The 27,693-nt window shown below is 42.3% G+C and overlaps 1 protein-coding gene across 2 annotated transcripts; it reads left to right on the forward strand.

Annotated features, from left to right (window-relative positions):
• The first annotated feature begins 250 nt into the window (after positions 1–250).
• LOC124265099 (protocadherin-11 X-linked-like) lies at positions 251–27,409 on the forward strand. 2 transcript variants are annotated; one of them, XM_046699893.1, is made up of 4 exons: positions 251–3,839; positions 21,673–21,837; positions 22,524–22,695; positions 25,408–27,409. In XM_046699893.1, exons 1-4 carry the CDS (start codon positions 1,137–1,139, stop codon positions 25,893–25,895), a joined length of 3,528 nt encoding a protein of 1,175 aa, XP_046555849.1. In that variant the 5' UTR covers positions 251–1,136; the 3' UTR covers positions 25,896–27,409. The 2 variants fall into 2 exon arrangements, with proteins under 2 accessions (XP_046555849.1, XP_046555855.1); XM_046699899.1 differs by having other exon boundaries at positions 22,524–22,668.
• Positions 27,410–27,693: the final 284 nt, after the last annotated feature.

Genomic DNA, 27,693 nt, shown 5'->3' on the forward strand with positions numbered 1-27,693 from the left:
TCGAGTGTCAAGTGGCTTTAACGTGACACGAAAACAAGCATGATTCTGTGAAGGTAAAAACAAATTCCGACAGATAACTAAATCTCGTTATGAAATGAAGACGGATTAAGTAACCACCGCGAAGCCTGCTACCAGCCTCTGACACGAGTCGTCAAGCGATTTCAGTGTCGATTGTCTTCTCGCTACAGTGCGTGGAGTTTGTGGAAGCTCCGCACCACGTCCCCGTATCGACCTCTACCCTGTGCGGAGACTGAGTCAACGCAATAAGCCGGGGAGGCGGGAGTTAGCTCGAGGGTTTGTCACAGCGCGATGTATCGCGTGGCTTGAGCACGTCTCGAGGAAGGGGCCAGTGCATGTTACGTTAAACTGTTAGACATATCACTCGGGAGTTGGAATTTCTTCACTTTTAAGAAACAAGTGGTTCAAGCACGGACAGTCCATTTATGCAAGAAGAGCCTGCACGAAGCAGTTTTCCAAACACTTGTGAAAATTGGATATCGGTGAAAGTTTGACAGTTATGGCTCTGCTTTCCGACTGTTTATACTAGTGGGATATTCTCACATGACAACACAGGACATCTTTTCCCCAGCCAGTGAAGAGCATACAGAACGATTTGTGCGTGTCGACTTTATGAATGTGCCTATGACCCGAGAGAGGATCTATGTGTAGTTAACGTGTGACGCCTCAATTGTCTGTATGTGTATGCGAGTTTTATGTGGAACAGATAATACATACATTCATGTAATATTGCCTTTGGTGAAAGGACCCGGTCTGTGAACGAGGAGAATCTGGTATTCACAGAAGTGAAAAAAGCCAGCTATTGATAGGGGTACATATTGAATTGAAATACACGCATTCAATATAACCAGATCGACTCTCAACTTGCCACAAAGCGAGGCAAATACGTTTATTCGTGGATTTGCATTACGACAAGGCGTTGACTTTGACAACGGGACATGCTCAGGGACGTAACACTACTCCCCCGTGATACGTCTTCATCGACCAGGACGTTTTTGTTTTAACATGTCTTCACTGAGGAAGTTGGAGTATTCACTCAGGACTTCAGCGCGGAGTTGACTGTCAATGGAACTTCGCGCGTCTTTGCTGTTAGTAGTTTAATAGCGTATATCAGAACGATGCTGTGTGTGACGGCGTTGTGTATCGTGGTCTGTGCGGTCGTGGGGGGTGAGGCACAGGGGGATGTGCTCAACTATACTGTGGAGGAAGAACAACCCCCGGGTACCTTCGTCGGAAACGTTGCAAAGGACTCCAACGTTTCTTCAGCCATTGCAGGAGAAGACCTTGCTTCTGTTCGCTATCGGATATTACGCCCAGGAGAGACCCCCAATTTTTATTTCTTGATCGACAACCGGTCGGGTGTGTTATCAACAGCATCAGTCCTCGACAGGGAAAATATTACAATTTGTGAATTCAAACGGATTTGTAAATTCAGCATATATATAGCACTACAATCGGGACCGTTTTTCAGGACAATTTTGGTTAATATACTCCTTGAGGATATCAACGACGAAATCCCGGAGTTTCCCCATCCGGCAATCAAGTTGGAGATACTGGAGTCAGTGTCTGTCGGATCGTCCTATACCATAGATTCCGCTGAGGACTCGGACGGAGGTGAGAACCATTCTGTTCAGGCGTATGCCATCTTCCCAAGTAATGGGACATTTGCTTTAAGTGTGACCAAAAACGTAGCTGGGAGGGACGTCCTACGAATAGTCGTCAATTCTCCCCTGGACAGTGAAACTCGGGACTTCTACCAGCTGAGGGTCCAGGCAAGAGATGGCGGCAGGCCACCTAATGTGGGGGAGCTGTTAGTTAACATCAGTATAAGTGACGAGAATGACAATCCACCAGTGTTTTCCCACGATGATTATCATGCTAACATTAGCGAGGCACTACCGAATACCTCCACCATCCTGACAGTCCATGCCACGGACCGAGACAGTGGTCATAATGGCAAGGTGTTTTACATGTTGAGTCCACAACAGTCGGCCATTAACAGAGAACTGTTCAAAATCAATCGATTAACAGGGGAGATAACTCCCAGAAAACCGTTATCCTCTCAGCAAGGTAAGACCGTACGTTTGGTAGTCCAGGCGTACGACGGTGGTTCAGATCCCTTTGTGACCCCGTCCATTGTGTTTATTAATGTTCTTGACACTGTGAACAATCCGCCATATATTCAGCTGAATATACTGAACGGCGTAACGTCTGCCGAGGTCATGGAACATTCGTCTTTAGGGTTCGCGGTTGCGCATATGGTGGTGTCCGATGAAGATTCCGGAACTAATGGTCAAGTGAATTGTTCTGTTATGAGTGACCGGTTCCAGTTACAGAGTCTGAAAGTCAACGAATACAAGGTTGTCGTGTCCGGAGTACTGGACAGGGAGACATCACCTCAGTACAATTTGACCATCTTGTGTCAAGACGGTGGTCGGCCAGCGTTAAGAACCACTGCTAGCTTTACGGTCGATCTGGTCGACATTAATGACTACCCACCAACATTCAAACAACAACACTACGTGGCAAACATAACTGAAAACAACGCCATTGGGAAGGTCATCACAAAGGTGAAAGCTGTGGACAGGGACGCCGGCGATAACAGCCGGATTACCTACGTCATTACCTCTGCTTATCCTCGTATTACCAACTTCATCAACATCAACTCTGACAGTGGTGTGGTCACGGCGGTGGACAAGCTGGACAGGGAGGTGTTCGACAGGCTGAACATTACAGTTATTGCGTTTGACCATGGCGACCCTCCAATGTCATCCAACGTTTCTTTGACTATTTTCATTCTGGACGAAAACGACAATGAACCTGAATTCCGAGAAGCCGTTTATTTGTTTAAAATTCTTGAAAATAAACCCATAGATACGCATGTAGGGCAGATACGCGCGTACGATACTGATTTAGATGGGGGAGGGTTTGTGACGTATTCTATAGTGGACATTGGTCAGTATGTGCCTTTCATCTTGACCAGCACGGGGATCTTGCTGTCCAATGACGTTTTCGACCGAGAGCAGAGGGATGAGTACAGTTTCGACGTGGAAGCGAGTGACCACGGGTACCCATCTTTAGCAAACAGGGTTAGGGTGATAGTAGAAATCACCGACGTTAACGATAATACGCCCGTCATTACTTTCCCCAACGAAGTCAACATGACATCTAAAATACCTTTCCAAGATCCACCGGGTACCCAGATAGCGGCTGTGAAGGGGGAGGACCGTGATTCGGGCTTAAACGCTCATCTCCAGTTCTCTATGAGACATGACTCTCCCCAGAAGTCCTTTCTGTTTTCTATTGACGGTTCGTCAGGGATTATCTTTGTGAACAAACATTTACGTGAGGAAAATGTGGGAACATATGTTGTGTTTGTTTCCGCGACGGACGAAGGCACCCCACCTCGGTCCTCGGGTGAGAGGATTTTAGAAATTACCGTGTTTGTCGGAAACAGCACGGCGTTGATGTCAGGCGTGTCCCCCGGTCAGAATGCGCTGATTGTCATCACCCTATTGTGTCTCACTGTCATAATCGCCGCCATTGTCTTAACTGTTCTGCTGAGGATACGGCGTAGGGATAGACAGAAGAAGTCGGATTCTGACGTAACGCTGGAAGACCTCCCCCGGACGTCGGGTCCGGACTACCCCACGGAGCGTGACGGGGGATTCAGTAGCTACAAGGCCGTCCAGGTGGAGGATGAGGACGTCACCAACAGCAGCAGCAACACTTTGCCCAAAGACATCAACAAGCACGAGCTTCTGTTGTTTAAGATGCAGCTGGCGGAACAATACAAACAACGTGAACAGGAAAACCTAGAGGTGAGAATTTTGCTTTATCTCAGGTGTGAGAGCCAGGTGTGTGTTTAGCCATGTATATGCCATCTAACTTTTCTGTGCTCTAAATACCATCACTGAAAACTTAACTAAATAGATTTGTTAAAAATAAATAAGCGTGATGTCTCGTGTGATTCTTGTAACCGAATTATAAACACAAATTAGGTGTTTCATTAGGTTTCAGTTGAAAACTTTAACAAATTAGCCTTTATTTCAAACACCATTCTTTCCCCCCATAGCTAAATCAATTTAATCTAATCAATAAAAGCCAGTTTCACCCAACCTTTAAAATTGAATTAAATCACGCCTCCTCCCAACACCCAGACGCTACCAGCAGGCTTATAAATACTAAAACAAATAGTTTCAGCTCAATTAAAATCTTATTAAGTTTTAAAATGTGTAATTTATCCGGGTCAGTCCTGCATTGCTAGTCGAGTACCGTGAAGGGCGTCAGTTGTACCTGGCCATACACCTGTTAATACTCGGCGTTACAGAAGCCACGCAGGTGTCAAGTGAGATCGATGACCCAATCACGTCCAGTGCTCGGGGATCGATTGAGTTCATCTCGTGACGACGCGCATCCAAGCTGTGTCACTTTTATCCCCATTACACGTGAAGCAGGGTAGATTAGAAATAGCATGACAAACGGTAATTCGCCCTGGAAGATAGATGCGGGTAGATCCATCCTCGAGTTACGTAGCTAATGTAAACTTCCCCGGCACGCGAATTGGTTTTTGGGGGCGATTTGAGATTTTCTGGAAAATCAATGATTGCTTTATTTGGTTATGAATGCCGATGTCGTTTGTTATACGGGATGCTATAAAAATGTTTGACCGTTTGATTGAATTGCGTCACTTAGTTAATTGCGGATCTTCCCGAAAGTGGTTTCATGTCTCTTCATTTACCATATATCGTGCAGTTATATATTTCTGCGATTTGAATTGCATTAGATTGTAATTTCCGGATCCTTTCAAGAGGGAGCTTGATGTCGTATGATTTACTGAATATACATCGTGCAATAATCTAGTTTTGATATTTGGATTGCATAAGACAATAGTTTGCGGATAGTTTTGAGAAACTCTTTGACATTTAACATTTATGACGATGACATTCAGTCTAACAGTACGTAGATAGTTTATATGTCAGTAGGAGTTAGAAAGTTGTATTCTGTGAGGAAAAGAAACGTGGGAGTAATATATATACTCATGCCAATAATGGTTGTCACCCCCTTCAATTTGTTTTATTGGAGAGGGTATGTGGGGTGTGGGTGTGTGGTGTGTGTTGGGTTGGGGTGGGGGGGGGTGACAACCATTATTGGCATGAGTATATTCACATACTATATATATGTAACCATGTTATCGACACCAGAGTTAACATTACAATATTCTCCTTGGAAAATTACATGTGTTAGGGTGTCCTTATTCACAGTGTCAGTAAACCAGGGTGTCCTTATTCACAGTGTCAGTAAACCAGGGTTCCCTTATTCACAGTGTCAGTAAACCAGGGTTCCCTTATTCACAGTGTCAGTAAACCAGGGTTCCCTTATTCATAGTGTCAGTAAACCAGGGTGTCCTTATTCATAGTGTCAGTAAACCAGGGTTCCTTATTCACAGTGTCAGTAAACCAGGGTTCCCTTATTCACAGTGTCAGTATACCAGGGTTCCCTTATTCATAGTGTCAGTAAACCAGGGTGTCCTTATTCATAGTGTCAGTAAACCAGGGTGTCCTTATTCACAGTGTCAGTAAACCAGGGTTCCCTTATTCACAGTGTCAGTAAACAAGGGTTCCCTTATTCACAGTGTCAGTATACCAGGGTTCCCTTATTCACAGTGTCAGTAAACAAGGGTGTCCTTATTCACAGTGTCAGTAAACCAGGGTTCCCTTATTCACAGTGTCAGTAAACCAGGGTCTCCTTATTCACAGTGCCAGTATACCAGGGTTCCCTTATTCACAGTGTCAGTATACCAGGGTTCCCTTATTCACAGTGTCAGTATACCAGGGTGTCCTTATTCACAGTGTCAGTAATCAAGGGTGTCCTTATTCACAGTGTCAGTATACCAGGGTTCCCTTATTCACAGTGTCAGTAAACCAGGGTCTCCTTATTCACAGTGTCAGTAAACCAAGGTGCCCTTATTCACAGTATCAGTAAACCAGGGTGTCCTTATTCACAGTGTCAGTAAACCAGGGTGTCCTTATTCACAGTATCAGTAAACCAGGGTGTCCTTATTCATAGTGTCAGTAAACCAGGGTGTCCTTATTCATAGTGTCAGTAAACCAGGGTGTCCTTATTCACAGTGTCAGTAAACCAGGGTGTCCTTATTCACAGTGTCAGTAAACCAGGGTGTCCTTATTCACAGTGTCAGTAAACCAGGGTGTCCTTATTCATAGTGTCAGTAAACCAGGGTGTCCTTATTCACAGTGTCAGTAAACCAGGGTTCCTTATTCACAGTGTCAGTAAACCAGGGTTCCCTTATTCACAGTGTCAGTATACAAGGGTTCCCTTATTCACAGTGTCAGTAAACCAGGGTCTCCTTATTCACAGTGCCAGTATACCAGGGTTCCCTTATTCACAGTGTCAGTATACCAGGGTTCCCTTATTCACAGTGTCAGTATACCAGGGTGTCCTTATTCACAGTGTCAGTAATCAAGGGTGTCCTTATTCACAGTGTCAGTATACCAGGGTTCCCTTATTCACAGTGTCAGTAAACCAGGGTGTCCTTATTCACAGTGTCAGTAAACCAGGGTGTCCTTATTCACAGTGTCAATAAACCAAGGTGCCCTTATTCACAGTATCAGTAAACCAGGGTGTCCTTATTCACAGTGTCAGTAAACAAGGGTGTCCTTATTCACAGTGTCAGTAAACCAGGGTGTCCTTATTCACAGTGTCAGTAAACCAGGGTGTCTTTATTCACAGTGTCAGTAAACCAGGGTTCCCATATTCACAGTTTCAGTATACCAGGGTTCCCTTATTCACAGTGTCAGTAAACCAGGGTGTCCTTATTCACAGTGCCAGTATACCAGGGTTCCCTTATTCACAGTGTCAGTAAACCAGGGTTCCCTGATTGTCAAATGATTGCTACAGACGCTGGAAACAGTATTCGTCAATTTAGCAGGTTTCCTCACTAAACGGGGTCGTATTATCGAGGTGTCATTTAGAACGACATATAAACGCATGAAGTGAAATAACAAAAGCACAATATGCACGGAACGTATCAACAACGATCAGAGCTACTGTGTCCATGTCAGCGAGACTGCGTGTAACTTACTGTGGCAGTGGGGAAAGTGTTATTTGCATTTCAACCAAAGATCAATAGTCAGCTGTTCCACAGAACGGATACATCAAGCCATAAACCTAAAAACTATATCAAACAGCAAAACCCCAATGGCCTTTCACTGCAGTAAGTTGTAACAATCTACACAAGTGACAGAATCCATAGGTGGATAAAAAGATACAGTCGTCGAAAAACCTATCAGCTGTCACATGGTTTGACGGCCACAGAATGCACACCACAAACACGAAAGGTGAATATCCACTACCGCCGTCTGAAGCAAAACAAGACATTTGATAGAAAGAGTTCATCCAGGTAGTCCAATCTCACACACGGAACCGGACCACGCGGAATGAGAATAGGCGGGTTACATTTCACAGCTATGAAATGAAGAAGTCCTACGGACAATTTGACTGATGGCATAAGTAATTCGATAAAGCGACACACGGTGATGTTGATTACAGCCCCTCACGCAATGTACATGACAGACACGGTGTACATTGCATCGTGTCGTCAGTGGAAGTATCACTGGAAGGCTGCTGTACCGAGAGGATCAGCGTTGTACATTACACCATGTGACATTGACATTGCTCTTCCACGTGTGTGGCAACTGTGGCAGTTTTTCGGAAGACTTAATGTTTTGCGCACGAAAGTTAATTTGGTGTATTTTTTCCAATGAAACAAAACCTTTCCTTGTGGTGTAGATACTTTTGAAACTAATTGGTTCCAATTTCTATTGTTTCGTTAAGACTATAGAAGCACACTGAGTATTTTGTTATAACGACCGACTTTAGCGTCGTCCATGTACGAATATAGTTTAACCTTTTTAACTCGAATTTCTCCTCTCGATGTAACTTGACCGTTCAGGCAGAACCTATATCACTATGGTGTCATTTGAGTAGCACAGTGTTTAAAGTGTTTGCTCGTGACGTCGAAAGTCCGGAGTCGAATCCTGACATGGGTACAGTGTGTGAAGTAAAATTGCTGGAAGTGAACTGACGTTACTGGAAGGGTGCTTATAGCGGCGAATAAACATCTGACGGCTCGAATTCAATCCTTGTTTCGAAGGACTTCGTTGTTTTAGGCATACGAAGTATGTCGAAATGCTACCATTAATCGAACTCGTGTTACTCGAATAATACGCTCGGCGCCGAGTTCATTCAATGTTTAGAACGGATATAGTGTTAGAAAATAAATGACCACAACTCCCAATTCACTTCTAAAATGACATCGTGGTGCCTACTTATCTAAATAGGAATATAGTGTGGTACTGAAAGTATCATGGTTTATTGATGAAGATCTCAAAAATCGATGAACATACACAGAAACCGTATTACTCACATTATAGCGAAGAATAATTTGATCTGTGGCGAGTAGAAGTTCTTTTCGAACCTATTGCTGTCTTGTTAGAAGCGCATAGAATTGCTCGTCATCTGGGGGATATGAAATACGTTTTCGTCACAAAGCCTTTCGTATTTAGCCTATCGTATCTGTCACGATAAGGTTGCGAATGAAATCAAACGGAGCTAAGACCTCTGAGAACAGTAAACCGAACCACGGCCATTGTTCAAGGTTTTGCTATCACCAAAACATGCGTACTCGACGTTGCAATTTTTCAGTTGACATTTTGATACATAAACAAATCCCTTGGCTCTTTTCACTTGTAAACATGACTACAAATCAATGATTATTTGCATAGCGAGTCTCGAGGCGAAACCGTGCATATTGTATATCTCCCTAGATACTGTAAGCGCGCAGGCGTATCCAAGAAAAGATACGTCAATTGATTAAGCTTGTACTCCGGCTGGCTATTGCTCAACGTTCCGAACGCTGTCGTCATAGGGCTATATATAGACTGGCTGGGTGTGGGTGATGGGGGGTCGGGACAGAGACGTGTTAGACGTGGTAACAGATGGGGCGAGTTCAAACCGATAATTACAGACAATTACTTAAAGTTACTTTTTCTTTCGTCTTGGTCATCAATGTTTAAACTATATTCACCAACTCTCTTTGTGAAAGTGAAAACGAATCTAGTCCAGACGCATGTGTGGTCGATAGTCTGAGCAGATCGATGACAGCATGCTACATCCTAACTGGTCGTCTACTAGTTGTCACGCAAGTCCACGTATAGTACAGTAACGCACTTAAAAGCAAGTTCACATGCTAACGCAAGTTCACACACAGTACCGTTAGTTCACGTACACTAACGTAGATTCACGGAAGTACCGCAAGTTCACGTACACTAACGTAGATTCACGGAAGTACCGCAAGTTCACGTACACTAACGTAGATTCACGGACAGTACCGCAAGTTCACGTACACTAACGTAGATTCACGGAAGTACCGCAAGTTCACGTACACTAACGTAGATTCCCGGAAGTACCGCAAGTTCACGTACACTAACGTAGATTCATGGACAGTACCGCCAGTTCACGTACACTAACGTAGATTCACGGAAGTACCGCAAGTTCACGTACACTAACGTAGATTCACGGACAGTACCGCAAGTTCACGTACACTACCGCACGTAGATTCACGGACAGTACCGCAGTTCACGTACACTAACGTAGATTCACGGAAGTATCGCAAGTTCACGTACACTAACGTAGATTCACGGACAGTACCGCAAGTTCACGTACACTAACGTAGATTCACGTACAGTACCGCAAGTTCACGTACACTAACGTAGCTTCATGGACAGTACCGCCAATTCACGTACACTAACGTAGATTCACGGAAGTACCGCAAGTTCACGTACACTAACGTAGATTCACGGACAGTACCGCAAGTTCACGTACACTAACGTAGATTCATGGACAGTACCGCCAGTTCACGTACACTAACGTAGATTCACGGACAGTACCGCAAGTTCACGTACACTAACGGAGTTCTACTGACAGTACCGCAAGTTCACGTACACTAACGTAGATTCACGTACAGTACCGCCAGTTCACGTACACTAACGTAGATTCACGGAAGTACCGCAAGTTCACGTGCACTAACGTAGATTTACGAGGATGAACTCAAATTCATGTCCGGCATCGCGAGTTCAGGTACATTAGCGTATAATAGGTCTTGTGGTCGTACACAAGTAACATAGCGACGAAAACAAGTTGTATCCACGCGGTCCCAACTTCCGGGTGGGTAAACTACACCAGCTGCTGGTCAGTGGACCTTGCTGAAGATACTATGGAGTTTTATACACAACAATATAGGCCTCCCTCGTGTGGTTACGCGTGACTTGCAATCTGCTGCCTACACCTGTGCAATCAATTACACCTGTGTATTGATTGAAAGGATTGTAGGCCACCATGAGCCAGGATCAACGTTCATCTTCGTCACATGTGACCTGACGCACACTGTATTTGATTCTAGGATTCAAACTTTTGATTTTCTCAAGGACGTTCTATAATACATCCATCTAGTGTGGCCGATTAATACAGAATCATCCAGCGAGGTACACGCTTCACCTTAACCTTTATGTGTATTTATGGAAATGTTTTATTTTTCTTTTATGTCTTCAGTGAGACTACATGTATTTCATTTCTTTGATACAGATGTGAGGCATCGGTTGCCATGACGACTTGTGTAGCTGCCCGTTAATGTAGTTCGTAGAGCCCTTGTTAGTGATGATTATAACAAAGCATATATTAATGATAACAATAGAAATGATAATAACTATGACAACAGTGTTGGCGGTGATGACTGCAACAATACTGCAGATAACGACATTGGAATTGTTTGATGATTGCTGTAGTGATGATTAGCGAGTGAAACAGGCCTAGGTTTACATCGAATTGAACCGTATTGACTATTCCGGACTATCACGAAAGGGCAGCTTGATGTAGGAGTGAGTGAGTAAGTTTAGTTTCACGCCGCACACAGCAATATTCCAGCTATATGGCGGCGGTCTGTAAATAATCGAGTCTGGACCAGACAATCCAGTGGTCAACAGCATGATCATCGATCTACGCAATTGGGATACAATGACATGTGTCAACCAAGTCAGCGAGCCTGACCACCCGATCCCTTACGACAAGCATGGGTTACATGATGTATCAGGAAGGTCCAGTGGTGCGGGGGTTATACGTTTACCCCTTTGGTGAGATGATTATGGTGATGATGCTGATGTCGACACTGCTCTACCACGATAAAACGAGGTTGCATCTTGATGGCGTGATACTGTTGAACAATGACAATGACGACGGTGATGATTATGATCTTGATGGTGATGATACTGTTGAACAATGACGACGGTGATGATGGTGATCTTGATGGTGATGATACTGTTGAACAATGACAATGACGACGGCGATGATTATGATCTTGATGGTGATGATACTGTTGAACAATGACACTGACAATCACGATCCCGTTGATGATGACTATGAGGATGAGGATGTGACGGTGAAGACGATGAAGTTGATGATGACGTAGCTAAGCTGTCAGTGTTTTTGGAAACAAATGACCTTTCCACAATGTCTAACAGTGGACATTGATTGAACTGTCTATTACGAGGCAATGTTAACTGCGAACCCCTGTACGTCCACAATACAGCTAAAATACTTACTGTCTGTTGACCTCGAGATAATCACTTGAACAACGAAACTCTATCATCAATAAAAACAAGATTAATCATGGTGTCTAGCCTATCCCAAACACAGACATCCTTACCTTTTCGACTTTACTTTCGACAGCGATGGCCTTTTTCCATAACGCTGAAAGGATTGATTCACTTTTAAACACTATTCACACAAACTCCAGTACGACAGAATATGCTTAAGTTTATGATATTTGAACCCATTGGCATTCTTAACAAGGGATAAGTTCTATCGCAATTTCTCATGTAGGTTTTATATTCCATGGCAGTAAACGTTGTCTCCAGCAGCGGCAGTTCTACAATATATAAGGATAAAGGCAGTGTTTATGACGCGAGAGGGAGACCGCCATGGCTCAAGTCGGTCTAAAGGTCGACTCCGAGGCTGGTAGTTGGAGAGACTACGTTACACAAGTAACGTTAGACGACGGGATTTAATATACACAATGGTTCGAACGTACTGATCTACTCTATCGGAGATGTATTACAGCGTATCGAAGACATTAAGTCTGGAGGAAGTAGTTGGGTCTCGAGTGCATGTAATTCCTTTTGAGAAACACCAGACCGTGTATTGTACAGCTAGGGTCCGCCTGTGAGATGATAGGGTCTGTTCACAACTTGGATTTAAATAAAAAACAAAAAACAAACAGCTGCTGCAGTGGGATATTACTTTAGAGGATGAATTAGTAGAAATGGATGCTTCCGTTTTCGATGATGAAATATATCCGTCACGGGCAGGGTGGGTACACTGAGGCCCTGTTTATCCGAACTGTGCTAATACAATACAAATTTGTCCGGATTAACAAATTTACGGAATAACGAAACAGTGTAGATTGTACGTGATGATATACATGGCTCTATATGTGTATACATACATCCGCCAACCGCCCGACCCAGGGACGTGTTGGGGATATGCTTCCCAGTAGCTGAGAATGGACAGCCGGGTAATTTGGAAAAATCAAATAAATACATAAATAGGACAGATTAAGTAAACTATAAATTAAATAAATAAATATATAAATAAAACAGTTACGTTTTTGGTATAATCAATTACATAATTACAGTGTAACAGATTTTCTTCTACGTAAAGCATGTAGCAATGCAAGGAATAGAGGTAGTAACAAGATTTAACATTTAAATGGAAACATGACCCCAAAAGCGTACAGGAAGTACAAATTGGCTTCTTCATTCATTAAACCGACAATTTACACAAACTTGGACAATATAAATATTTGCTGTATCTCAACATCAAAAATCCGATCAGCGGATTTGTTAAGCAGGCTCGCAGACAACTTGCAGGACCAGCTTCGTTTGGTTTGCATTCAATTAAAACTCTTTACAGGTCATGACCACGGTGGATCGCAGTTACATTCACGCCTATAGTTTAAATAGAGGCATCGGTTGGAATTAATCGCCTTTACGTGTGCGGTGTCCGGAGTTTGCAAATTCGTTTTGTTTGTGATAAATAGAGCGGGTATTTTTTATGCTTTTAGTCACGTTTAAAGCAGTAATTAATGGGGATTGATGTGGTGGTTTCAATTGTACAGCAAATATTTTACCTTGGCGTTTCGATGTCTTAATGTGTTGGATAGTATTTGTGTAAGCTTTCTGGTATATCACTCGCTTTGTGTGACGTCACGTCATATTGACACCGACACGAACATAACAAACCTGGTCATCAATAATGGCGCGAGGAAGTTGATTTTCTCAAAGATAACATTTTTTTGTTTAGATATAAATATTGTGATTAGGAGCATATTCTTGTGAGCTTACAGTTTACACGTGTGAATATGTTGAGAGTCTGATCGCGCAAGGACACATGCACTTAACCTTCGTAGAGACAACACGTCATGCTGAATTCAAATGATGACGTCATACTATTGTTGTAGATGTGTATTCAGGGCCCGGATTGGTCATTCCGAGCATGTTAGTAAATCAAACGGATGAAATTCTAGCTCTTTGATATGTTTTATGTCAACTATAACGTGCTTTAATTCGGATAAACAACTGGAGTTGTGGGATCCCGGAAGTACAATCAACTTGCCCCTTGAATTCTACTTCCGTGTCCCCTGGACAGGTAAAAGGTAAAAGTTATAATTATACACATGCTCATGCATGCACCTGCACCGATCTGCATCAATATCGAAAACGTGCGCAGACAAATCAATATTCCTTGGTGAAACAGTTCCACATTCCCATCAATAATCATCAATCTTTAACAAAACACAGTTTTCCGATATTATAACTGAAAAGTACATGGGGAATAATCCAAAAATAGTCATTTTTAGGTTTATGTTTTTGGAAATAATAAGTACAGTTTTAGGCTACCTTCAGCATTGTGACAGCCCTGGCAGTAGACACCAATCGGCTTGACATCCCATACGATTTGGGAAATCAAACTCGGGTCTTTGCTAGGACGAGCGAAATTGTAGGCTGCAATCCCACAGATACGGACAGGGACAACATTTTATATATTGACAGGATATTTTAATATTGAACAAACCAGCCGATGTTTGAGGTAGTAAGTTTGACTGCGTACGGCGACTCCTACTGTCCTTAAATAGTCGCTCTGTCCGCTCTGCACTAACCGTACCGGATTATATTACAACATACTGAATGCACGCAAACAACCAATACTTATCTATATCACCTAGACATATCACTTGGCGCTACCAATGCATCGCGTATTTAGAAATTTACCTAAATCAGATCACTGAACAAGTTCGCTCAGGAGATGTGATGGCCAAGTCGATAGCCCGATGCTTGTGTTTAATCGAGAGTGGTGTCACGGGATACGTTTGAACTAGACTCGACTTGTCGAAAAGATTAAATCTCTTAAAGCGTTTACGAAGTTTTCTATCGCGTATTGATATAAGTCACAGATCCGTTAATGTATGTGATTAACGGTAAACAGTTTCACAACTCCTACATCCGAATATACCAGGGGATCAGAGGCCATCTTTGTAATCCGATTAGTCACGAGCACGGTCGAAAATAACCGATTGTATTCGGCGGATTAGCTTGAACGACATCTTTACTGTATTATAGTGTAAACGAAGTCGACCGCTGTGTCGAGGCGTGTAAATAAATAGCAAAATACGATCGGGGCTGATCATTGCTCTGTGTGATTGAGGTTTTGATTATTGGGTTCTGTGAACCGTGTTATTGTACATGGGTGTCGACAAAGGAATGGTTGAAATACGAACTAGCCGAGGTGTTAGGGACAAATTATGGCTCTATTTAAACAAGCAAAAGAGTGATTTCCAAGTGATCTGTGGGTTAACCCGCGGGCTGATCATCGTCACTTACATGCCACTGAATGTGTTTATACTTTAGTTTTATAAACGACCACTTTAGGGGAGCAATTTAGTGGTCAGCGAGATCTGGGTTAGTCAAACTAGACCCCCTGTTCGTAAAATTATAACGTTTGGGTATAGATTATTTGGTTGTTCGCTTAAATTGGTAACAATGTCGAAAATAATAGAAAAACGGTATTGTAAAGGTTGAATACCTCGTACGCTCATGTTGATGGAAGAAGTGGAAATTGATGAACCCTCTTCAGACTTTCCTGTTTGACATCCATCTGCTCTTCAAGTAAGTGCAACAACATAAACAACAAAAACAACCACAGCTGCAACAACAACTGCGTCTCTTGGAACCAATAAACCTCAAGCAAATAAACGGGGATGGAATCTGGTGTTAGTGGGTGAATTACTGACTGAGTTTGGTTTTACGCCGCTTTTAGCAATATTCCAGCAATATCACGGCGGGGGACACCAGAAATGGGCTTCACTCATTGTACCCATGTGGGGATTCGAACCCGGGTCTTCGGCGTGACGAGCCAACGCTTTAACCACTAGACTACCCCACCGCCCCAGTGAGTGAATTAGTGAATTAGATTAATGTCGCTTCTAGCACTATTCCAGCAATGTCAGAATACTAAAAATGTGCTTCATACTTTGTTCCCATGTCGGGAATCGATCCCGGGTTGTCGACGTGATGGTGAACACTTTAACCAATGAGCTATCCCACCACCCCTGCAGGTATTGCGCATGTTGAGGTGTCCCTGTTTCAGCTCGTCCCATCCACTCCACACCGCCACATGCATATTCCATTGCGTCAACCGTTCACAGACAATCAATTTTCATTGTGTCCTTAATATAATTTCATAATCCCTAGTGGGGTTTCGGGAGTAGTGCAGGGCCTCTGTGTCTCGTACTTATCGTAAAACATAGCCACCATGGGATCCACTTCGGGCTTGGGCTGTCAGAACTTGTGAACGCTACCTGGGCAGTCAAGTGTCCATGGAGCCGGTCCACCACGTGCCTCTGTCGCATGGTAGCCAGATATCAGGATGCCGGGCGTGTTATTCACTGTAGTCCCCAGTGAAGTATGTTAATAATTCATGTAAATGTTTGAGGCGTTTACACATTAAGATGCATATATGTCAAAATGATTGATTAAAATATCATAACACTTGTAGAACTATTTTCAAATTGCGTATTTATCCATATTTAAGGCTGTTTTGTGGTTCCAAGTGAGATATCAAATCTGGTGTGTAGCACGTGACGTGGGCACCTCGATATGTAGAATTACGGTCTAATTCTTTTCCTGGCTGGTGTTCGTGGACATTATTTCCATAAATATCATAAATATGTAAATCAGTCACTAAATGAAACTGAAAAACTCCAGTTTGTACCGACTGCTCCGGTTTCAGTAAATACACATAAAACTTTTGCAACCACGAAAATAGTCCTGTCACGTGATATGCAAATTACATTGTGAAAGTGGTGCTGCTTCAAGTGGCGTGTTGGTCAGGGGTTATCGCGTGTAGCCGACCACCCTCGACTTATCTGTGAGTGAGTGAGTGTTGTCTTTGTCACTGTACGCATTAGACTTCACATCGTGTACAGACTACAGCCTAGCCCAGACAGACTTGTGATTAGCACAGTCAGCGATCCATGGTATCTAGTGCACACAATGAGTCAAGTCACGCACTGAATCCAACACTTCTTCATCTTAGTCGACTGCGGCATCAGGGACTTTATCCTCCGTCACCGTGCATTACATCTCCTTTTCATTACGATAGTGAGTGGGTATGATTTTATGCCGCTTTTTGCAGTATTCGAGTAGTATGACGGGCACCAGAAATCAGCTTCATATGTAGCCATGTGGGGAATCGAACCCGGGCTTTCGGCGTGAAGAATGTTTTAACCTCAAGGCTATGTTAAATTTCCCTGGAACAATTTGCTATAATAGCTTCATTCCTTAAGTGACATGGACCGCCTCCGTGGTGTAGTGGTTAGAGCGTCCGCCCGGAGAGCGGAAGGTCGCGGATTCGATCCCCGACCGCGTCATACCAAAAGACATTAAAATATGGTACTTGTTGGTCCCTGCCTGGAGCTCGGCATTAATGGGTACAACAAGGACTGGTCGGCTCAGAGTCAGTATAATGTGTCTGAGTGGGGTATTCATGCTTCACTGCGGCATGGTATCTCAGTGGGCTAGCACTATAAAACCAGCTTCAGTCTGGGCTAGTACAAGAGCCGCACATACACATACACACGCATGCACGTCGTCATATGAGCGAAATATTCTCAAGCACGACGTAAAACTCAATTACACCTCACCTCACCTTAAGTGACATCACCATCTCAATTCCTCCAATCAGTGATAACCCAGAGAACTTCTCTCGCAAACAAACGCTGTGTGATTGGACAGCAATATTTCAGCACTATTTCGCCGGCCTGTAGTTAGCCTAGTCGGCAGACCAGATAAACCCGTGACTGACATAATGAGCAGCCTCCGATGCCGTAACATGCGATGACACAAAATCCCCCAAGTCACCGTGCCTCCAATCCCGCGCCATCACATCGCCTCATACGGCACACACAGGTTGCTGGGGACCTATTGTATCTGATACCCCGGGGACACACTGTTACATCTGGTTACCAGGGAGGAGTCACTCACTTACATTCTTGTCAACACTGCTGTATTCCGTTTGAAAGCTTTATCTGTCTTCATTGCTGAAATGCCTAACGGCTCTAGAATGGTATGCATAAGTCAGTAGACTGGATGCCGTGTGAGTTCAGCTGGAACCTGCCGTGGTATGCCGGTTTAACTTGTGGTCAAACACATGCCCGGGGTGGCACAGACCACGCCCTTGGATGTCTGGGGTAGTAATTGACTTCACGATTTCCAGTTTTAGGGGTTTGGGTGTGGATGGGGTCGGGAAAAGGGTCTCATCCTTGGCTTGAGTCGGAAGATGTTTTTAGGGTTAAATAATTATTGTGTCACGGGGAGATGATATCAGTTTAAGATCAGTTGATTTTTGTGCATGAAATGGGCCGAGTTCTATATCATGAAAATGTTAAAGAGTAAGACCATGATGGCTGGTCAGCTTAAGTAGGAAGACCTTTAGTTCCATTTCTCCATAAATGTCCATAAATGTCTGGACCGTATAAAAACGTCTTGATCAGTTTTATCCTTAAAAGTTTCAGAAAAACCCAAGTAATTAGTTTTAACATCATTTTAAGTGGCCATTCGTTACGATGAGGCAAATTTCTAAATTCTAAATGTCTTCCAGTATCTTGCTATTTATTAAAGTAAAAATAATATATCCTTTAGCTCTTTTGTTCGGTTTTTGTTTAGCCGCCGTGAATGCGGATTACAGAGATTCCATAAGGATTTATGTTTATAAAAATACAATTAAGGTGAAACACGTAAAATAACATTCAACCCTCTGACAAACAACTTTCATTGCAACAAAACCAACACAGTCTTGAGGGATCGATCCAAAGTTGGAACCTCCGTCAAAGACTCTGTATTTCTCTCATTAATCATTAAGTTAGTGAAATATTTACAAGAACTCGTTCTAACCTGCTTAAAAATCGACACTCGCGCTTGAACAGACATGAAACAGCCCGCCTTGAAATAATGTATCTATTCTCTTCGGAATAATAGTTTTGTCAAGTGTTCTTTCTTCTTGTTAATTGATTCCCAACTGTTGGGGGATGTATATTTCATGAGTAGATAAAGCTGTTGATCTTACGATGTTTACTTACACGATTTCATCAGCAATTATAGTTATGTTTAGCATGTTATTTGTACAATATTCACTTGACTGGTACCGCTTGATTAGCTGTGTATTGAGTTGATGGCAACTAAGCTGTACACTACAGAACATCTTGATCGCTGCATAGTTCGCTTCACTTAAAAACGTCGATAATAGTTAACTATTTCCCATGATGAACTTTAAAATTACAAAGTTTTACCATCAATCTCCCCCATCAAACGAAATCACTCTGAATCGGATTTGAAGATGCGGAAACTAATCTCGCGATATGAAAAACGTAGCTCTTTACCGATGAAATTAATATGGCGTATTGTTCATTTCAAACAAAGGAATTAGCGACCATTTCTTGAAGCTGGGCTATTTATTTCCTCCAAACCCGCTTCACAATGGACTGTAATTACGGTGTAAAATTACATTATAACATTTGTTACACAATCCTCTATGTTTTTTTTGTCAGCAATTTCATCTCTGGTTGAAAGTCGTAAATCAGTTTTATGTTTTGTTGTGTTTCATTACTTGTTTCTGGGCATTAGTCAGTTTGATTTGGAAATGATAACCGAAACAAACACTATTAACATCTGAGACACTACCGATCCGTTGTCTTCACAACGACCTCACGATGACGTCATTTTGATGCGGAATAACAGACCGAGAATCTTAATTGATCCTCGAGTATGTTCCGATCTCTTCAACATGTATCTCGAGTAAACTCGGATGTTTACGTAAGGATCACGTCGCTTGTGACCGGTAGTTGAGATAACGCGGTACTTGGAAGGTGGCCGACCGTGTTGCACCCACTCAGGAGTATATCCCCATGTCGGGTTATTTACATGGAGTTTATGTACTATCAAGGTAGATATCAGGGTTTGTAATGTACACACGTCAATCAAACAGATCGCCTTGTTACATGCTGGAGAGGGAGTTTACATGGATTCCCCCGGAGCTTGCCTGGCGTGGGAGGTGGTATTAGGATTGTTTGAGTGTTTCAGATTGTACAGGAAGATGGTACTTGTATGTAAACATTATATCATAGGACCGTCATTTGTGACGCGGTAGGATGAGGGTGGGTGGATTGTTTCACATGGTTTCAAATGATCATAGTCCTTTTCAAAGATAAAATCTACCAAAGTTTTTTAGGCATTTGGTGAGAATGTAAGTGAGTGAGAAAGAGAACAAGCTTGTTTGTATTACTTCTTTGAGAGGCATGTTAGAAGTTGTATAGATGAAGGAAAACCAAGTCCTATGGATAGTCAACTTCTTTATTGCAATGAATGCGACGTTTCGGTGTAGGTACTTGCTTGATAACGGTGTTAGTACCTACACCGAAACGTCGCACTCGTTGCAATAAAGAAGTTGACTATCCATAGAACTTGGTTTTCCTTTAAGCTTGTGTTAGTACAAGTACATGTACACATTATTCCAGCAGTATGGCAACAGGGCACCGAGTACAAGGTTCACATATTGTATCCAGCTATATAGAGAATTGAACCTGTGACTTCAGTCTGACTAGTGAACACTTTCACCCACCAACCATTTAACAGAGACAACAAGAGCTACGCCAAACCAGGACGTCTTTAAATGGCATTGAGAGTGATACCCATAAACGGGGGAATTAATAGCTGCAACTTCTGTAATACGAGGAACACCACGATCCGGAGTATATTCTTACTCGTTCATCAGGTGCATGAAGGTGTCAGAATATAATTCAACTGATGAAGGAAAAATGATATACTCAGAGACGTCGTCTTCGACAGAAGTTGATAAACATGAAGTTTCCTCTATATCCTGAACTTCACAGTAGTGTTCAGAAACACTTTTGATCGTGACACCCGATTCGGTGGAAAATATCCAACATACTACGGTACACGTTTTTAAAACACAAAATATAAAACCAAGTCGTTAATTGTTTGGACGGTTTTAAATGGAAACCATTATCATCTTGATAAAAATCTAAACTTATAAAAAAACATAACCGTTTCCGTTAAATATCATACAGCGACACATTAACGTCGTTAGAAACGCAACAATAGTTTCACAGTGTTAAAAAACACCACGATATCAGCAATATTTGTTGAAATTATCATCGAAGTTGTGGATAATATAATATGCATGGATTGATGTGTGGATATTATTTGATAATGAGTAATTATTCAGTTGTAATCTGTGATCTAATACCCACGGGTATCCCCTCATTCCGCCTCATCCGCCGACCGGATCGCTCGTGACATGATTAATGGGTAGAATATCGATTTCCCGTCATTGACGAAGTTGATAATATCAATTAAAGATACTGTTACTCCACGTCTAGTCTGATATTCAACATCAGTGCTATTATGTGGAGAAATAACCGGCGCCCGGGATGGAATAATCAACTATCGATATTCCAGGAGGGTATAATATACTTACAGCTTGTTTCCTAAACTTTGACATTTTTGAAAGTTTGAGGGATAATTACGAGAACGATATTGATGAAAGGCAAGTCATGTGTGTTGGTTTCGCGTTCTGAAGTTACAGACATGTATTGTTCAGTGCAGACAGTTCAGTTATGTGGCTTATTGTCGGCCGGCCCATGTGTAAAGTGTGGGTTTGAAGTCAGAGCTGGGCCGCCATATAACTTCAAGTGGGAATAACGCTTTCTCAGAGGGGGTGGTGGGGTAGCCTAGTGGTTAAACTGTTCGCTCGTCGCGCCGAAGACCCGGGTTCAATTCTCTACATAGGTACAATATGTGAAACCCATTTCTGGTGTCCCCCGACGTGATATTGCTGGAATATTGCTAGAGGCGGCGTAAAACTAAATTCACTCACTAACTTTCCTACAGAATCTGTTTCAGAAACATTTATTTTGAATAAATTTTAATTGATTTTGCTTTCTTTCAGGAAGTAGAATCCTCATCCAAATTAGATCAGCATCCTGTTCAAGAATCACACGTTATCTCGGAGAAGTATGACGTCACAGACCAACAGATGACGCGATTAGCTGCACTTAAATATCAACAGGCGCTAATCAGAGGCTCCAAGAAAGGGCTGAGTCAGCACCATTCGGTAAGTCAAGATGGACACAATGTCGAATTATCTATTATTTAGTGAATGTTCTATACCGCCGCAGGCTGGTTCCAACTGCATCCTGGTGGCTGGTCCTGCGCCTTGTCTATGGAATGTATGTTTTTTAAAACCATTTTTTATTGGAAGCCGAGGCAAGTGCAGAACTAAACCAAGGGCGCTTTCTTTGATTCCACAAAAACAGAGGTAAAAGGTTCTTTGGAAATAAGCCCAAGCAATTATTTCATACAGTCGCGTAGCAAGCCATTTTTTTCGTGTAAGCCCGATAGGTTGCAGAGCTATATATTTAGATAGTATTGAGGGCTTGCCCAAGTTACATAGCAAAAATTGTGTAAGCACGGGCTATTCTATAAATTTTAATGGTAGCTACGCCCCTGTTGAAGAAACGTTTTTCTACACCGCTGCCAGTATATACGAGGACTTGATGGGTTCTGGCATAGATTCCTTGTGTGGTCATCTGATGGCATGTGTTTAGTGAGAAGGTGGGATGGGGTTGGATTGGATGGGATTGGTGTTGCAAACTAGTGGCTGATATTGTGAGCATCATCCGCTCTGGTACAGATGACACACAATCAACAAAGTCACGGTACTTTATATGTACCGCAATGCTGATTTCATCCGACTCCAGTCTTCCATAACTGTAGTAACCAAGGACGGTTTCCTTTCAGCCTCGTTACGGTCCGAAAGGGGAGACAATTACAGACGACATTCTGAGTAACTCATCAGGGGAGACAACTGGCACTGACAGTGGCCGGGGCTACAGTGAGGAGGACAGTCACAGTCAGGGCAGGAGTTCTCTCCCTTCAGAAACAGGTGAAATCCGGATGTGCTGGCATATAGGTTAACACCCTTCTGCTTTTTATCAACGCATATTAGGGCAAACGGAATCACAAATTGAATGTACATTACGTCGGTATAACGAACAACCGACATGACGAACATAGCCTATAATCCAACAGCGTAACCTGCAGTATTGTCTACAATCACGCATAAGATCATATCAGATCTCTCGAAATAGCGGTCGATCTTTACCAATGGCCCAGCATCAACAAGTAATGTCTAGTTGCAGTTTCACCGTTTGTTCTAGAAAGCGATCAATACTTTTTCTGTTGCAGTTTATAATATAACTACAAGTGTAAAGAAAATGCCTATTTGTCACACAGAGAAATGAATAATAATGTAACAGAATATTTTGGTATTAGCTTGTGATAACCGCCAATTGTAGAATGTAATATATTTGTGCAAAACAGACTTCGGTTATTGACGTGACCAAAAGAACCGTTATTTCGGGACGGAGTCAGTTGAAAGAAAACTAATATAGACAAAACCGCAAATTAGTCTCTATATACGACCTCGGTATTCTGTTCGACATATTTTTTACATATCTGGGCGGCACGTTTTATTGATTATCGGATGCAGTTATTACATTACATCCTGTTGCTGTATTTCATTACATTGCACAAAGTGATTCCGTTCGTCCCGAAATGCCCAACAACGCGCATCTCTATTCAAATTACCTATGATGAATACGACAATCATTGATCATATGGTAATTTGTGGTAGACATAGTTATATTGCTGTGCTTGTTTTTCCATCGGCCCACAAAAAATGATTGCGCTGATGTAATTTAGTAGTTTTCTTGCACGTAACCTTTTAAGTGGCTTTGCAAGGTCGATTTTTGTTAACGTTTCCGTACTTTTTAGTAGTTTCTATTGCATTATGCTGCATGTGTGGTGTGATGTCTCGATTTTGACCGGAATTTTCTAAATCTGTCCAGATTACACTTACCTCCCACAACAAGTGAGGGCACAAAGTAAGTTAACACAAGGTCTCTATGCCACTTTTTACATCCTAGAAATGGATTTCTTGCTTTTCTAAGATGTGTTCAAAAGAAGTTTTTAGCTGGAATGCCTTTTCCGAGTGTACGTATTTTTACTTAAATGAAAAATATATTAAATTCCTTGGAAGATGGAATGACACAACACATTTGCGAAAAAATGCAGCATGGACGTTTTTTTCTTCAGAGTGGCAGTCTGGCAAATGTATTTCATAAGTCAGGCATTTTTTAAAAGAAACATATCGACCATAACCTTATACATCCAAGAACTGTCGACGTTTCCTTGCCCTTTAGGAAGGTAATTGAAACACACACAAAAAATCACACACATTTTCAACGATTTTATGTAACATGTATTCCTTCGTGGGGCTTGTTCAGAAACATGTGTTACAACAGTACAGTTGACAATGGGTTGTTGAAGAACCGCGTTACTCCGTGCAGAGTTATGTCCCTTAGGTACCAGGATCCGGTGATCATAGATTGAAATCCGATTAACATTATCTCTGTGTAATGTATAACTGATCCTGAGGTTTCAAGCTTAATAAACGTCAACTACCTTTTCATGTTGGTACTCCATTGAACCGACACGTCCGATACAACTGAAACACTATAACGTCAGCCTCTCCCATACAGGATTTTCCTGTAGGCAAAGACATGGATAGTTATACGATACAACAGACCGAACTGACACTATTATCTGTTGGTTCAACACAAATGAGTTAATGAAAGTCAATAGGAAGCAGCCATGAAGCGCGCACGACCTCAGTGTTGGCGTCGGACAGACAGCGCTGTGGTCGTAACCAAGGCGTCAATGTTAACTTTATGTGCGACTAGTTGTGATGTGACAGTATATCATTGTTGACTGTGTTAGCGTCAATACTGGGAACAAACTACTTCATTACAACTAATTTTAGACATTCCAGTATTTCACCTCGTCACGGATGTGAGACGTTTTATCTGTTCGTTGTTTAATATGAGTTCTTCGGAAACTGTCTCTACTGGGGTTTGCTGCAGGATTGCTGACACTTCCATTTTCCCTACTAACAATACCTCCTGGAATGTTTGTTTGGGCGGTGGGGTAGCCTAATGGTTAAAGCGTCCGCTCGTAACGCCGAAGACACGGGTTCGATTCCCCACATAGGTACAATGTGTGAACCCATTTCTGGTGTCTCCCGCTATGATATCGCTGTAATATTGCTAGAAGCGGCGTAAAACCATACTCACTCACTCCTGGACTGTTTCTAATATATATTAATATATATCTTTATCGCATACCTTCAAATTTCTTTTGACATTATTTTTGACTTTGGAATAGCAATCGATAACAAATGCATGTTTGAGATTTGAAAAACAAGATGGCGCCCAAACGAGTGAAGTGTGTGTACGGTGCGGAAGGACTACTTCATCACTGCATGAAGAGTCAAACTAGTGTTTTAGACTTTATGTCTTTCATCTTAAAAGTACAAGCATTTGACTGTCACTCTTTAAAACAGTGTGAAAGATGTAAGATGTGAGTTGGGTTTAACGCCGTTTGTTGATAAACTCAGGAACATAATCAGCGAGTTTGGGATTCGAACCCACGATCTTAGGTTACCCACGTGTAAGTCGTGACACCCTAGATGACCTGGCCAACCTACTGTTCATGATCCGTATATTACATGGGCTTGATGCACTTGTTTCAGACTGTCCACTAACCTGTAGATCTCTATTTTCAGATGACTCTGGATTTCCAATTGTGAGATTCGACTGCATTCGGGATCAGAAGAAAACAAGTATTATTCCACAAAATAGACAACGGAATAGTATTCCTTTGGTCCGGCAAGGCGATGTGTCCATGTTGCCACCGGCGTTAAAGTCTGACCACAGACAGAGAACTCTAGACTCAGTGACCTTGAAAAACAATAGTTCCAGAAAGAAGCCCTATTCAGTTCACTTCGATCAGGACTCTCAAAGTGATTTCCAAACACACGTACCTCGCTATCTTGGAACATTTGCACCGCAACCACGTCCAAGGTCGAGGAATTCCGACGCTAATCTTACCTTTAAGAAAGGACTTACTGGTTATTCCTTGGATAATCTAAACGACAGCGTGGATGATGATAACACTACCACGACTTCCGGGAGCTACACGATAGACCATGATGACCCGCCAGACGAAATGATAACATTTTCTGGGTTTGGACTTAAGGATGTGTACGTGTAGCCTGGTCCACGTGGTGTGGCAAGGGACGCAACTCTTGTGACCTTGTAGACTGGTACTCAGCCGTCGTTGCGACTGCTCGACTGGACTCTATTCTACTGATGTGTGAATGGATTTGGGGACAATCTCATGAAGTGATTCTGTGTGTTGTGGGAATGTAATTTATGGATGAATATGTATGCGTTTTAGTCACAGAATTCCAACCAGCTTTCATGCCCGTTCATTTAACTGAGCATCATTTCATCTAGTCCAAGCATAGTAAGCATTTCTCGGATGAGATTTCATCCATCGGATTCCATCATGTCAAATCTTCATTCGTCATCACTCGTGTCTTTCCGTGACAAATGGGATTGTCTCGGAATGACACGAGTAGCCGTGAATGGTGAATATAATTTCATGACGAACATCAATTGGTGCATATATAAACGGTTGAAATTAATGATGTGTTCATTGGATTTAGTCCACATTTGACTAATGTCTTGACACTGTATTGTATTAAGATGTAATTGTTTACAGGAATTTGAATATTACCCTCTCAGTGTATAAAATACATTGAACATTGTACGGTGTTTTGTTTCCAAAGATAAGTTATAACCTGAAACAGTACAAATGCAGCAACGTCTTCGTATCTACGCATCTTTTCAAGGCCAAACCTGTGCTTCTTGAATATTGCCCTGATTTAATTTTGTTTTGTAAATGTTGTCTAATTTAAGATATGTTTTCAGCCTCATTTTGTTTAAGAATGTTTTTGGGAAATAAGTTTCAAGTCACCATATTACAAATTGGCAAATTATTATAATTATTCTTTTTGAATGGGTATATTGACCAATTTAAGCCCAAATATTAAATACATATATTGATCTTGCCTGTGGATGGAAGTAATTGTTAGCTTAGTGAACTCAAATTTATAATTCATTTCTTTCAATAATAATTAAGTGGTTCAATGTGGCTGCTTCAAATGTTGATTAGCTTGTAGGGGACGTTTTGATACCACAAGTAACGCCAAACTGTAAGTAGTGTCTCCTTTAATTCACTTGTCAAATACCGACCGTAAATCTTCCTTACTGGGTGCTGAAATTTGCCTGTCGTAATGGTACCATGTCATAAGTGATAATTATACAAAACATTTATTTGTTGTTTAATGCCGGAGCTATATGACGGCGGATTGACATCATGGATCGGTCTACGCATTGTGTGATTAGCACTGATTACTGGTGAGAATTTTGTCCACCAATGTCACCAGTTACGTCGTCGTCCCACAACCCCGTTGGACGTCGCTGACCACTGCAATCACTGTTTTATGTATATACCAGAATCTATCACTCGTAGATATCTACCTACGGTTGAAACGACTAACGCTCGTTCACCTTTTCCAATGGCATGCTGGTTAGCCCTACGACTGTCGCAGATCCATGTTAAAGTGTAGGAGTTACTTAGCGCTACGATCGCTTTGCGGACGACCCTCGCTCTTAGCGCAAGGACTGTCGGATCGATGTTAAAGCTTGGGAGGTACGATCGTCGTACATGCACAAAGCGATCTTAGCTCTGGGACTGTCGTAGATCTGTGTTAAATGTGGATTATGATCATCGTAGTGCTAAAATCGCCTTGTGCAAGGGGCCCCTCGCCTGTAATAAACTATGTTTAAACCAGGCGGCTGTGTAGGCTAGATGTCAGGCTGGTGAAAGGATAAGGTAGCTTTGTTAGCGTTGTTCATGATATCACTCACTGGTCTGTCCGGTCACAGCGGGGGTACAACCCCCTTCCCCCAAACAATATAAGAAACTAACAAGCCAAACGCCC

The sequence above is a fragment of the Haliotis rubra genome, unplaced genomic scaffold, assembly GCF_003918875.1.
Source record: "Haliotis rubra isolate DU_JTF1 unplaced genomic scaffold, ASM391887v1 Scf121, whole genome shotgun sequence".
Taxonomy (NCBI): Eukaryota; Metazoa; Mollusca; class Gastropoda; order Lepetellida; family Haliotidae; genus Haliotis; species Haliotis rubra.